The sequence below is a fragment of the Ptychodera flava genome, assembly GCF_041260155.1.
Source record: "Ptychodera flava strain L36383 chromosome 23 unlocalized genomic scaffold, AS_Pfla_20210202 Scaffold_24__1_contigs__length_23054250_pilon, whole genome shotgun sequence".
Taxonomy (NCBI): domain Eukaryota; kingdom Metazoa; phylum Hemichordata; class Enteropneusta; family Ptychoderidae; genus Ptychodera; species Ptychodera flava.
The window spans coordinates 1,986,341-2,001,449 of record NW_027248278.1 but is presented as its reverse complement, the minus strand read 5'-3'; the positions used below and the strand labels follow the sequence as shown (position 1 = coordinate 2,001,449).

Sequence of the window (15,109 nt, the reverse complement as noted above, 5' to 3'; positions counted from 1 at the left end):
TTCTGTTCAACAACACATGAAACAGTACAAAATGCAGGATTAGTGTACCTTCCAAAAATGACATATGAAAGACCCCTAAAAATCAATTAACAAGCGACCTTTCGGCCGATATAGCTCCGCTGTGTTTATGTAGAGAATAACTATTTTTGACACATGTTGATGAAGAAGGTGGAAATCTTTGATAGCTCAATGCAGTGGCCAGAAAAAACTGGCTAAAATAAGCTGCAAAAATACACAATTGAAGATTTCATCATACTTTGAATATATCACATCGGATCATCCCTAAGAACATGTCAACCAAAGCTATCTGATGAGTAGTTTTTTGAGAATAAAATTTTCTGACCAAAAATGGCAACAATTGCCCGCAAAAATAAAATTGCAGATTTCATCATAATTTCAAAAGATCAAATTTAGTTCATCTATAGAAACCTGTATACCAATTTCAAAGCTGTTAGACCAGTACTTTTGAGAAATACATTTTTGACCAAAAATGGGAAAAATTGCCCCCAAAATTCAAAATTGAAGATTTCATCATTATTTCAATAAATATCATTTAGTTCATCTATAGAAACCTCTATACCAAATTTCAAAGTTATCAGATGAGTAGTTATGGAAATACACATGTTTTGACCAATAATGGCAAAAATTCCCCCAAAATACAAAATTACAGATTTTGTCAGAAATTCAATATATATTACTAAGCTCATCTGTAGAAATCTGTATACCAAATTTCAAAGCTATCAGGCCAGTAGTTTGAAAACGAATACTTTTGAGAAAACATTTTTGACCAAAAATGGCAAAAATTTCCCAAAAATACAAAATTGCAGATTTCATCATAATTTCACTAAATATCATTTAGTTCATCTGTAGGAACCTGTATACCAAATCTTAAAGCTATCAGATGAGTAGTTTTGGAAATACACATTTTTTGACCAAAATAGGCAAAAATTGCTCAAAAGATACAAAATTACAGATTTCATCAGAAATTCAATACATAATACTTAGCTCATCTGTAGAAACCTGCATACCAAATTTCAAAGCTATTAGACCAGTACTTTTTGAGCAATACATTTTTTGACCAAAAATGGTTTAAAATTGCCTTAAAAATGCAAATTTGCATATTTCTGCACAATTTGAACAAATCTGAAGTAGATCATCCCTAGGGACATATGTACCGATTATCAAAGCTATCTGACTGGTAGTTTTGAAGAAGAAGATTGTTAAAGATTTTTTTACCAAAAATGACAAAAATTGCCTGAAAAATACAAACAGGCAAATTTCACCACAATTTGAACAAATCTGACTGAAGTCACCTAAGTAAACTGCATATCAAATTTCAAAGCAATCGGACAAGCGGTTTCAGAGAAGAAGATTTTTTTACCAAAAACACCAAAAATTGCCCCAAAAATACAAATATGCAAATTTCACCACGATTTGAACAAACTTAAGTGAGGTCACCCCAAGTGAACTGCATATAAAATTTCAAAGCAATTGGACTTGCTGTTTCAGAGGAGAAGGCAATTGTTGACGGACGACGACGACGGACGATGACGACGGACGACGAGGGAAAATCAACCTATTTGATAAGCTCCGCGTCCCTGACAGCAGAGCTAAAAAGGGGGGGTTAGCAATTACCCAAAACTATCTAACCGCTACTCTGTTTAACTCCATTTTTAGGAATCACCTTGAACACAATCTGAATATATGTACCAAATATCAATGCAGTCTATCCAGTTGTTTTTTACTTTTTGTCGTTTACAGAAAATTTTCAATGGACGACATGAACTCAACTTGTGACCATATCACAATAACATGATGACCTTCGGTCATTATGTAAAAAAAGGGTTTATGCAAAAATATTCACATGTGATAGTTGTTCAAAGTATTGCCAAAGTGAAACATTTTTAACATCAAATTTTCTAAATTGCCTGTATCAGGAAGGGAGAAAACCCCTCTCCTTTCCTCCTTCTCCACCCCAAATGCATGTAATCATTAGTGCTGCATGGTCATCAAACACACATACCCATATAAAATAATGCAGTGACACACCACACATCCCATCTGGCTTCAAACTGTCCTCATATTGTCTTGCATTACTATGTTGCCTATTGTTGCATCTCACTGCTTGAGGATATTTGGCGAATTTTAATTGATATTAACATAAAAATATCAAATGATAAATGTCTTCGCTTGGTGACTAGATGCACAACTTTGACACCTGACACTATCCTGCGAGGCAGTATTACTTACCAAATGCAAAGTCAGTAAAAAATCAAAGTATTATTCTTGCCATAGGAGGTTCAGTCACTAAAAACTATGTTTACAGTTTGAAAGAGTATGAATGTTTTCAGACACCTTCAAATGTAAGTCTTTATTACAACAGACACAGGCACATGGAGTGTTCTGAAAGTGTTGTGTAATATTAGCAATTCCAAGCACCTGTGGCAATTAACAGATAGGACAATGTCATGCATCAACCAACATGATCAGACTTGGGGTCAGGATAAGGGTTGAAGTGCCAGGGCTAGTGTAGGTCAGATGTGATCTGTCACCAGACATGACAACTGTAATGTTTCCAACATTATATTTTCAAAAAGTACAGCATCAGGAGGAAGACTCCCCTTCCTGCCTTCCTCAGTCTGGTCATTTCTTCAAAGATTCTTGCTTACTGAATATAGAGATATTTTCATGTTTATAAACACTAAATTTAGGGATGGGCAGGGTATGTCTGTCTATACCCGCAGGACAGCACAGTATAAAACCAATGCCATTGGTTTACCAGGTACACATATATGAAAACTCACGAAAATATTGACATTTTCTTGAAACTTTAACAAAAGAGTTGCAATGATCAGTCATTTTGAAAAAAATTTAACAAATTACCGTCACTGTGCCAGATTTCAAACCAGATATGAACTGAAAATGCTCATGTGTTTCATTATATATTGCGGTTATGTGTAAATTTTAACCTTTGCCACTGTTTGCAACTTCATTGGAAGTATTATGATCAACATAATGAACAATAATCACCGCCGATTAGGTCATGAAGTATACAATATGTAATTAGCTGAAATAAAAATATTAAAGTTCTTTTACTGCTGTCATTGTATCACCACTTTATATAGCAAGTGTAATTACCGTTGCCCAAGTCCTTAAACCATAGATGCCAAGCTGTGAAAGCTCATTAGACATGCAAATTATAAATTAGCTGACATGAAAATGTGAAATGACTTTTGATATTGTTTTAACCAGGTATAATCATCAATGTACATAGCATGTTTTGCCAACTTTGATCAAGTAAATCCCAGTATATATCCCTAATAAGCAAAGTTCATTAAATATGTAAATTAGGAATTGGCTTAAGTAAAAATGCTAAATGATTTTCAATAATGTTGTATCATTGTATCTGCAATATATGTAGCAAGTTGTGTCAACTTTGGTCAAGTTGATTCAGACATATATCCCTAATTAGGAAAGTTCATTAAATATGCAAATTAGGAATTGGCTGAAGAGAAAATGCTTAATGACCTATAATTATATTGTATTCTAAAGTCATTATGTACATAGCAAGTTTCATCAATTTTGATCAAGGCAATTCAGATAAATATCCCTAATTGTGAAAATTCATTTAATATGCAAATTAGGAATTGGCTGAAGTAAAAATGTCTTTTGATTTTCAATAATGTTATATCACAGTATCTTTGATGTATATAGCAAGTTTCAACAAATACAATCAAGTTAATTCAGATATGTATCCCTAATTGGGAAAGTTTATTAAATATGCAAATTCGGAATTGGCTGAAGTAAAACTGTTCAATGACTTTCAATAATGTTAAATCATAGAATCTGTAATATACCGGTACATACAAGTTGGTCGATTTTGATCAAGTCAAATCAGAAATATATCCCTTATTAGGAAAGCTCATAAAATATGAAAATTAGCAACTATTTTTCACCCCTTAATGGTTCCCACTGCTGATATATCTTGGTGTGATCAACATTTGTAGCAAATCTCATCAAATTGTGTGTAGTCGTTTTTAATGTATATCCATTTTTTCTAAAATCATTAATTATGCAAATGAGCAAAAAGTATGCAAGCCACACCCACCAAAAACTAATCAGTTCTTGCCATTTGCTAACTGAATCTATGTACCAGATTTGATTCTGATCTGATGAGCCGTTTTTGAGATATCGGACCAACAGACAGACAGACAGACAGACAGACAGACAGACATCGCTGCGACATATGCTCACGTGTGTAAACACGTGAGCCAGATTTCAAAATAAAATGGCATGATAATTCCTTTCTGTACCAAAAACCTGCAAAAACCGCTGACTTAGCAGTTTTCTTATCACTCCTAATAAATCATTATGTACATTCATTGTGTGTCCAGTAACACACATTATTCCTCAATCTACCAGTCACTCATATAGGAAAGTTTTATAACTCTACAATACTGTTCATAGTAACACTTATGGCCACATAAGCAACATACTTTTTTTTAAAGCAATATTTCTTACCAAACACTGATGACATGAAAATTCTTCATGCTGTATGCTTTCAAAAAGCAGAGAATCGTAAGTTTACTATGGTAGCAATAATTCACCCACAGTCCTTTTGACTGTGGGTTACTCATAGGATGAAGGGGGTATATGTTTGGGGTAAAAAATCTAAATTTTGGTAATGAAAGTCAAACTTTCAATATATGTGATGGCCAATTCAGAGGTCTTGTTAAATTGACACATATTACATTAGATTCTTTACAAAATACACCAATTCAGTCACACTTGACTTATGTATGGGTGGTGTAGCACTTGGTTCAACCAACAAAAAACCATAAAGAGCCCCACTTTCAGTTTTGAGCAAATTTATCCAGCTATTGTGGTGGTATCATAGATATACAGTGATCACCAAGCACACCAGGTCTTAAGCTTCATTAGGCTGCGTTCACAAAAAATGGTTAGGGGGCTGGAGGAATTCAGGGGTAATATTCGAAATTTTGGGGGTAGTAGAGGAGGGGACTTGAAAATTTTGCTCTGCCTGTAGGGGGGAGGGGACTTGAAAATTTTTGTTTCCCTTTCATGTTTTACAGTTTCCAATTCAAAGTTTTTGTAGGTAATTAATGAAATTAATACCATTTTTATGTCATCCAATTGTTGTAATGTTAGTAATCATTTAACAAAATCAAGAACCATTTTGTCACATTGAATGACTCTTATCTCAAAAAAAACAAAACGTGTGATTTGTCATAAAAAACCAAACGAGCCTAGTACCTTGGCACAAGCTGCAACTGTTGATGATTTTTGCAATATTTCTATGTAATATATCAACTACAGTTTCTCGCTGTCTACCCTATCATAATCAAACACACAATATTAGTTTGTTGACAAAGCCTGTATGTATATAAATATGTATTAGGTGATAATTTAATCAGTGACAGTCAGTTGTCAGTGATACAAATGCATGGTACACATACATAGGCTGTGATAGCAAGCTGAATACTGGACAGTTCAACATGCTGTAGGAAGTAGAACAAGAACGCAGTTGTCACTGTCACTGCATACCTGAGCAGTGATAGAGAATGCTCTGACTCTGATGTACATGGTAGTTGAAGAATTTGTGTCAAATGACGCTCATGACAGGGAAACATACTTGTACACAAGATTAGGCCAGAGAGCAACACATGGAAGAGCAGGGGACTTTCTGGCATATGAGAATATATTAAAGAAAAAAGATGGGGGTCTCCATGTTCATTTTCTAAATTTCATATTCACGTCATAAAATAATACAAAAGTAAAACTTTGAACAGTAAAGACTAACTGAAAAAACATGTGACTAAATGGAATTATTTATTTTTTAAACCAAATTTGCCATTATCCAAAATTTCAGAGATTAAAACATTTATTTGATGGAATATTTTAACCTTCCAATATTGTCAGTTTGAATAGCATCTAATTCATATGTCTTGTACTTTTGAAAAAAATTTTTGGTAGGTCACTGTGCTCAGTTTTTAACAGTATGACAATTAGCCAGAATTCACAATTAGTACACTCTCTCATGACCATCATTTTGTGTGCTCCGCGGCAGGAGCAATTGACCGGGCAATTTTGGATTTACTCAAGTTGGTTTAGACCAATAAATCAAACCAGATATGAACTGTAAATGTTCGCGTGTTTCATTATATACTGCAGTTATGTGTAAATTTGAACCTTCGCCACATGTTTGCAACTTCACTGAAAGTGTTATGATCAACATAATGAATAATATTCACCACAGATAGATTCTAAAGCCAAGTATATCCCATATGTTAGATCATAGTATCTTTAATGTACATAGCAAGTTTCATCAATTTTGGTAAAGTCAATGCAAATCAATATCCCTAATTTCAAAAGTTCATTAAATATGCAAATAAGAATTTGATGAAGTAAAAATGCTTAATGACTTTTAATAATGTTAAATCATAGTATCTTCAATGTACATACCAAGTTTTGTCAACTTTGATCCAGTCAAATCAGATATATATACATAAATAGAAAGTTCATTAAATATGCAAATTATCCATTATCTTTTATGTCACCCCTTCATACCTTTCACAGCTGATATATGTTGATGTGATCAACACTTGTAGCAAACTCATCAAATTGTGTGCAGTTGTTGTCAATATATATTCGTTTTTTCTAAAATCATTAATTATGCAAATGAGCAAAAAGTAAGCAAGCCACACCCACCAAAAAACTAATCAGTTCTTGCCATTTGCAAACTGAATCTATGTACCCGATTTGATTCTGATCTTATGAGCCGTTTTTGAGATATCGAGTACACAGACAGACAGATAGACAGACAGACAGACAGACAGACAGACATCGCTGCGTCATATGATCACGTGTGTCAACACGTGAGCAAAAAAGTGCACTGATGCGTTTAAAAATGAATCCATTTAAGGATGTACGATCGGTAAAATTAAAAGTAATGTCATTTCTCTAAATTGTCAATTTTTGGATTCTCCTTTGTAAGTATTATCAAAATGTGTGATAAAATATAGGGGTCACCGCGCTCGTTTGTGAGATAAATGACCATGAATTTTGCCATTTGTGAGAAAAAATGCTGAGTCAGCATTTTTTCACCAATGCATTTTCTATGGACGAAATAATTCAATGCTGTTTATCTCAAAATTTAGCGCGGTGACCATATAATTTTATTTGATCAGTATTATTTATTTCTCTAGACTGAGCTTTGTGCAAATTTTCATGAAAATGACATTAGTAGAAATTGATTTTCCAGCAAATTTCAATGTAATCCTATGGGAAGTGACAAATTCCACGCGCGCGTACCGCTCGTACATCCTTAAGAACTTGCCTTAGAAATATGACTTTACAAAGTACTAATAACAGGTAACGTTGAACATCTGTGAGCAGAATGGCGCAATACTTCTTTATTTTTTCTACGCACACATCCTTTACAAATATGCGTGCTTAGTTGGGGAGGGACTTGAAAAATTTTGATCATATAGAGAGGGAATCTGAAAAATGTGTGAGGGTATTGAGGGGGAGATCTGAAAAAAATGATATTTCAATCGCAATTCCTCCAGGCCCTCCCCCCCCTTCCTTCCTGTGTCCAAGGGGTCAAAGGTCACCTATTAAACATTCTTGCTCATACATCAGCCACATCCCAAATCACAGCCTCTTGTGAATTGATCGATTCAAAGGTGGTTTGTTGAAACTGGTGTTATCGTTACAATCCATTTTTTGCTTTAATTTACCTACCATCCTGCAAACCAGGATAAATTTTCAAGTCGTATCAGGATAAATGGAAAATATTAAAGGCCACCGTTATCGACTTTGCACAACCTTTTAGAATTATAGTGTTATCTTTAGAAATTTACAAGAGCCTTGACTCCCAATTACGATTTTAATATTCCAAACATAACGTGGACTTCATCATTAGGACCATGAGTGTGTCTGGCACCAAATGATATAAGCACTTTCTTCATGTTCTCTATGGACATGTCAAACTTCAAATGGACAAACTTATGTCAAACTTCAAATGGACAAACTTATGTCAAACTTCAATATCTGTAAATATTGCTAGCGGAGATGACTTTTGACAAAAAAAAATGATAAAAATTGGCCAAAAAATATAATCTTGCTAATTTTGCCACAATGTCAGTAGACTGAGGTAAGATCATCACACAGATCCTGTATACAAATTTTCAAATTTATCAGACAGTTTCTGTGGAAAAGAATCATTAGCATAAAATGTCAATACTGAAACAATGCTCATTAATATAATTTGCATAAATTAATACCAATATGCCACCAATCTTGCACTAATACTGATTCTGAAGATTTGTAAAAGTTTGACAAGAAATGATAGTAATACAGCAAGCCCTAAATATTTATCAATGAAAGTTGAGTGTTTACATGCCTGAATCAGACATATAAACATTAGACTTTCCATCCTTCAGACGTGAAAAAAACCAGAAATGGTCATCTTTAGATGTCTAGTCTGTAACATGCAACCAACAGGAATGTTTGTCTGAGGTTTAACTAAAAATAGTGTCATTGACACTGTCCTCCCAATTTTACAGAGATACTAACTACTAGTACACACATGAGATTGCATTGCAAGTCCACATTAATCTTATACCCAAGCAATATGAATGCTCCATCTCATAATGACTTTACACATCTGACAGAAAACAACCCTTAGGACTCGAGACTATTATGTTTTAAAACAATCCAACAAATACTTTGGGAAAATGATTGTTGACAAAATGGGGAAAATTGCCCCAAAAATACAAATATGAAAATTTCACCACAATTTGAGCAAATCTGACAAAGGTCAACCCTAGGATCATACATACAAGTTTTCAAGGCAATGGGATGAGTGCTTTCAGAAAAGAAGATTTTTTGACAAAAAACGGGAAAATCGCCCAAAAAATACAACTTTCAAAATTTCACCACAATTTGAAGAAATGTAACTTGAGTCACTATAAAGAGCCTACATACCAAGTTTCAACCAAATCTGGCCAGTGGTTATAGAGTTTTAGCAATTTGCAGGATTTTTCCTTTTTTCCCCTTCATTTGCATATTTTTGACTTTGACATGTTTATTTCAACAAATTCACATCTCCACCCCTGGGTGCATCTGTCCACCAAATACTAAGATGGTAGGTGCTGCGATTTAGGAGTTTTTAATGTGGACGGACATACATCCACACATACTAACTAACATACATACATACATACAGACAGACAGACAGACAGACAGACAGGCAAACAGATAGACATGCATACATGCATACATTTATTGTTACAGCTTTTAACCTCCAACAGCCGACCAACTTGTCAATATCAGCTTGTTCAACTTAATACTACTGCTTGTAATAATATAAAAGAGAGTTAATTACTTTCTAATTAAAGTAAACAAGACTTGCTTATCAAGATTTACGTCATAAAAAACAGCATATCTGTCAGGTTATAAAGAATCTTCAGCTGGCTATCTTTATCAGTATTTTCATCCTATTAACATTGCAAGTATGTTCTGTTGAATAAGTTGAGCCTGTAGGTACTCAGAGAAAGCACACAGAAGAGACAAATGTTTGCAACTTAAGAAGTTCAAGGTCATCAAAAGCATTATAAGGAATCATGTAACATTTTCATTGCACTGTTTACACAGATTGCATAATTGCTATAAATAGCACATGAGGAATCTTGCAGCCCAGCTTTACCATAAAAACCCTATCACTTTGACCACTCTTTTAATTGACCACTCTATTTTTTTCCTCAAAAAGTAATTTTATTTTATCCTTACCAAGTCAACCATAAATGGAAATTGGAACTTTCTCTATCTCTATTTATTTGACCAACCTATCATGACAAACTATTATGAGCAATTTCTTTTAGATAACATACAGAGCATAATATATGACGGTTCAGAATATGTCAAAGTTGGGATTCAGGAAAGTTGCCTTCACATGTTTTAATCCTCCAAGATGGTAAGCATTTCACGTTGAACTGTCAAAAAAGTTGAACTTTCTAATAATTCTACACTAAAATTATTTTGGCTTTGTTGATTTCCTAATTAATTCAATTATTTAAAATCATATTAATTATTTTTTGGGAGGTGAATTGATAGGGTTTATACAGTACAAGAGTTACATACAGTGTCAGTCAAATTCAGTTAAAACATCAATTACCGTCTAACATTGCATCATTCCTATAAATAGCACCTCAGCCTGGAACAGCACAATCATAATCTGCTCATTCACACAGGCAGTACTTGACTTTGAATGAATGACCTACTACATTTCACCTATGTACCAAATTTGAAAGCATGACAAAAAGTACCACAAAATTTGCAAATTTCAGCTGAGTTCAGAGTCATCTTCAGGTCACTCCTAGGAACCTGCACATCCAATTAGAAAGTAATGGCATACACAGTTTCAAAGAAGATTTTTTTAACCAAAAATGGCAAAAATTGCCCAAAAATAAAAATATGCAAATTTTGCCATAATTTTGATGAATTCTATTTTGAGTTATCACAAGGCACCTGCATGCCAAATTTTAAAGCGATCCAACCATTTGTTTAAGAGAAAAAGATTTTTTACTAAAATGGCAAAAAAAGAAAGAAAAAAATCATTAAAAATAGAAAGCATCAAATATTGACATCAAATCTATATGTTTAAATGAGTTGGGCCTAAGGTACCTGAAACCCAAATATGACAATGATCAGATGAGTAGTTCCTGAGTTATTGATTTTTGACCATTTTCGCTGTTTTTTCTACCTCATTTGCATATCTATGAGACTAAAAAGTTCATTTTAACAACGGCACATCTACACCATATATGGCATCACTACACAAAAAATCAGCTTAATACGTGCAGCGGTTCGTGAGTTTTTGCGTTGGACGGACAGACATCCATACATACATACATACATACATACATACAGACAGACATCTCACATACAGACTTTTTTCAACCATATAACCTCCCAATTGCCATATATGTATGGCAAATGGGAGGTAAAAATGACATTTTTCAAGTCTTTCCCAGTATTTTGCGTTGAATGTTCTGTCAGGAACGTTTTACTCTCAAAATGACATGAAGTTCAATTTAACAGTGACATTTTTCAAGTCTTTCTCAGTATCTGTGTTCTGTCAGGAAAAGTCTTCTTCTACTCTCAAATAATGTGCCTAGCTGTATAACATTGCATGTTGTTAGCACAGTTAACAAGTTGAATTGCAAAATATATAAAGGAATAAGAAAACATGCTTGTTTTCTAGAACAGAAATAATTCAGATGATGTTGTCCTTTCACTTTCAGAAGGCCTGAAAAACTAATATGAAATGAAAACACAGGAACCCTTGGTGTGGTTTTGTTTGTGTTGTTATTTGCTGTGTTTTGTAATTGTATACGTACAGAGATGGAATCACTGGAAGAACAAAATAACAAGTTTGAACAAATGTCAAAGACTGACAGCTAGAGAATGGGCTGGGATGTGAGAAAAGCAGCTAAATTACTTTGTTATATGCCTGATGTATGTTTGATTTCTAAAGGTTACTGATAAATCAAGTGGAAACTGCACAAGTTGGAATGATCTTAAACATAAACACAATGTGAATGTAACATTGGTAACATGTCATGAAAATGTGTCAAAAACTTGTAGAAAATAAACCAACAATGTCATTACCTACATGTTTTCAAAATATAAACACAGTACTTTGGTGTAAACTGGCATGAAATAAAACTGTATTTAAGTTGTACTAGGACAATTCTGTGCTGTTACAGTATTAAGACATTATAAAACATGCATTAACCGCCTTGGTTTTTTTCTACTTTAGTGCAAATGGGCAACCACATTAAAAGGCCATTTCAAATTTCCTAAACGATACACAAAAGGGGTCCTTTGTATTTTGATATGAGTCTGGTTCTGCACAGACCAGTGTAAAACAAGCTACATGATTTTCTTTACAATAATCTGGTGGTTTTCAGCAACACGTTGGAATGACAAGGGAGTTTGAGATGTTGACAAGTTATGTACTGAATAATAATCACGTCTGTGCCGACGAGCCCGGGTGATGTTGATGGAAAGTGTCCATAGGATACAGTGGAGCCCGGGGGATGTTGATGGAAAGTGTCCATAGGATACAGTGGAGCCCGGGGGATGTTGATGGAAAGTGTCCATAGGATACAGTGGAGCCCGGGGGATGTTGATGGAAAGTGTCCATAGGATACAGTGGAAGAGACCAAGTGCCAGAGGAACCAAACATACAATAATCTCTTGTAATTGTTGAGTCAAAACCATTCATCAAAACAGAAAGTTCCAATAAGTGTTCTTTTATAGAAATCATGATTGCATTGGTGTTTGATCTACTCTGTGTCCCTGTTTCTCCAATTCTGTCCTGTGAACAAGAACAAAAATTTAAATTAGTAATAACCTGTGACCAGATTACAATGCAGAAGATCTAAAGATATTTTGATTGCAATCATTGAATTTAACATTAATTGCAATCATTGAATTTAACATTAATTGCAATAATCATTGAATTTAACATTAATTGCAGTCATTGAATTTAACATTAATTGCAATCATTGAATTTAACATTAAATGCAATTATTGAATTTAACATTAAATGCAATCATTGAATTTAACATTAATTGCAATAATATCATTGAATTTAACATTAATTGCAATAATCATTGAATTTAACATTAATTGCAATCATTGAATTTAACATTAAATGCAATCATTGAATTTAACATTAATTGCAATAATCATTGAATTTAACATTAATTGCAATCATTTAATTTAACATTAAATGCAATCATTGAATATTACATCAATTGCAATCATTGAATTTTAACATCAATTGCAATCATTGAATTTAGCATTCTTTGTAATCACTGAATATTTAGAACATTTATTAAGTATGTTACAATGCAGGATCAGAAAGTTTATAACATCTCCTACATATTCTAGAAGTTGAATGTTGAAGGCAAAATTTGGTCTCAACCACAGGCGACCCATTAAGTATTACTGAGTTTTCACACTGTTTTCTCTATCATTTTCTCTTCTTTCTTCATGCTCTGAATGATCGGAATAAATAAAATAAATGGTTTATATAACCGAACCTAGCCTCTGTGACTCTTTATTTATTTTACACTCCATTACAAGGACGTATATCTCTCATACACACATGCTGTAATTAATTAGTCAACACAACTAATTATGCTAATCCGTAGACTTATCAGAAGTTGGTCAACATCGAAAAGATAGTGATGTTAATGAAAAAGGAGAAGGTATGAAGATCTTGGGAAACATGTCCCGAGGACGTCCGTAAACCTAGTGGACGCTTATATATTCATGATATGCGCAAACAAACACTGCTCATTATTCAAAAATAAACGGGAAGTTAGATCGAAAAGAAAGCTGGAAACGCACATGCTTTTCGTTGCCAAGCGCCAAATTCTAACATAACTAAGCAGACATGGTCCTGCTCCAAGTAAAAAATGCACCCAGAAAGTATCGACTGGCCAAGCAGAAAAAGATCGCCGTTTAATGAGTTTTTCAACAAAATTATATAGATGTATGTTTCACGTCGTCGTTTTCTGGGAGTGTATATACCAAGTATAATTTACAAACCGCGTCGTGATTCAAGGTACAATGGTGAAACATTAGCCGCAGCACACACTGGAGAATTTTGGCCAGCACTGTGAATTTTTTAAACCAGTCACCTATCATTTCTCTGCACTCGCTATTAACTCCATGTCTACCGGTAACATATCGTTATTTTCTGTCTCAAAGTACATACCAGCAACAGGCCTTTGACGTCAAAGTCGGTTGTTTTCTGGTATACGGGAGCAACCAAGCTCATGACTAGAATAACTACGGCGTCAAAGAGTTAATCTCGCCGGTTACTTTTTTTCGCCTAATAAAAGAGAGTTGGTCGCTACATGGAGCTAGTTTCTAGCTCCATGGTCACTACTAGTCTAAGGAATTCATCGATTTTCAATCGCGCCTTATGCTGTTAGTGCACAAAATTCCCGAAAGAAGCGGCGCACGGGCTATAAAACTTCGTTTGTACTGCTAGGCTAGCTTTGGGTCCATAGCTGTGGTGTTTTCGGACGGGATTTCTGCCTTTTACGGCTGGTTTTGACTTTAACGTCACCATCACAGCCATGGGAACGTCCATGTTCTGCCCGACTGCTTGTCGCAACTTTGTTTGTCGATATTTCGAAAATTTTCCACCCAAATTGCCAACACTCATCGACAACATGGTTATTAGGGGCCTACCACTATACCAGAAATCCGCTCAACAAGTCATCGTTGATGACACAGTCCCCACTTGTTAATGGGTACTTTGATAACAGGTCCTCAGAGAGGATAGAGTCGTCTTCATTAGGTCTGGGATAAAATACTTTGATACAGATGGTACTCAATGGCCAAGAATGAGTTCCGTGGTGATGAAAAAATAAAAACAATGTAGGCCACTATCCTAAAGGTCAATAAATGAGTCAACTGGGAATTAGTTGACAGGATGTTGCAAAACATTTTTTCATACTATCCTAACACGTCATGTCTGAGTTATGGCTCAGTACATGAGAAAATCGTAACAAAATCGCCGCCATGCAGCGATATTTGATCTTACTGTTTAAAATATCAACAAGTATATGTATGACATAAGTCAATGTCCAGGTACAAACTTTGAATAAAATCAGTTGAGACTTGCCAGAATTATGGCTCTCGACATGAAAAAACCATAACAAAATTGCCACCATGTGGCCATATTGGACCATATCGAGAAACACATCGACGTACATATGTATACTATAAGTCAATGTCTTTGTACCAACTTTGAATAAAGTTGCTTGATACATGTCTGAGTTATGGTTTAGGGCATGGAAAATCGTAAAAAAATGGCCACACGGTGGCCATATTGGATTGTATCACAAAACAAATCAATGTGCATATGTATGACATAGGTCAATGTCCTTGTACCAACTTTGAATAAAATCAGTTGAGATATGCCTGAATTATGGCTCTGTACACGAAAAAATCGTAACAAAATGGCCACACAGCAGCCATATTGGATCATATCACAAAA

General features: G+C 34.4%; 1 protein-coding gene across 1 annotated transcript in view; it reads right to left on the bottom strand.

Moving 5' to 3' along the window:
- Positions 1-11,374: 11,374 nt before the first annotated feature.
- Positions 11,375-15,109, bottom strand: part of LOC139124781 (26S proteasome complex subunit SEM1-like) — a 36,730-nt gene continuing 32,995 nt past the window's right edge. Inside the window, exon 3 of the mRNA XM_070690893.1 lies at positions 11,375-12,406. Within this exon, the coding sequence (XP_070546994.1) occupies positions 12,352-12,406 (55 nt within the window). The 3' untranslated portion in view covers positions 11,375-12,351. The remainder of the gene's footprint in view (positions 12,407-15,109) is intronic.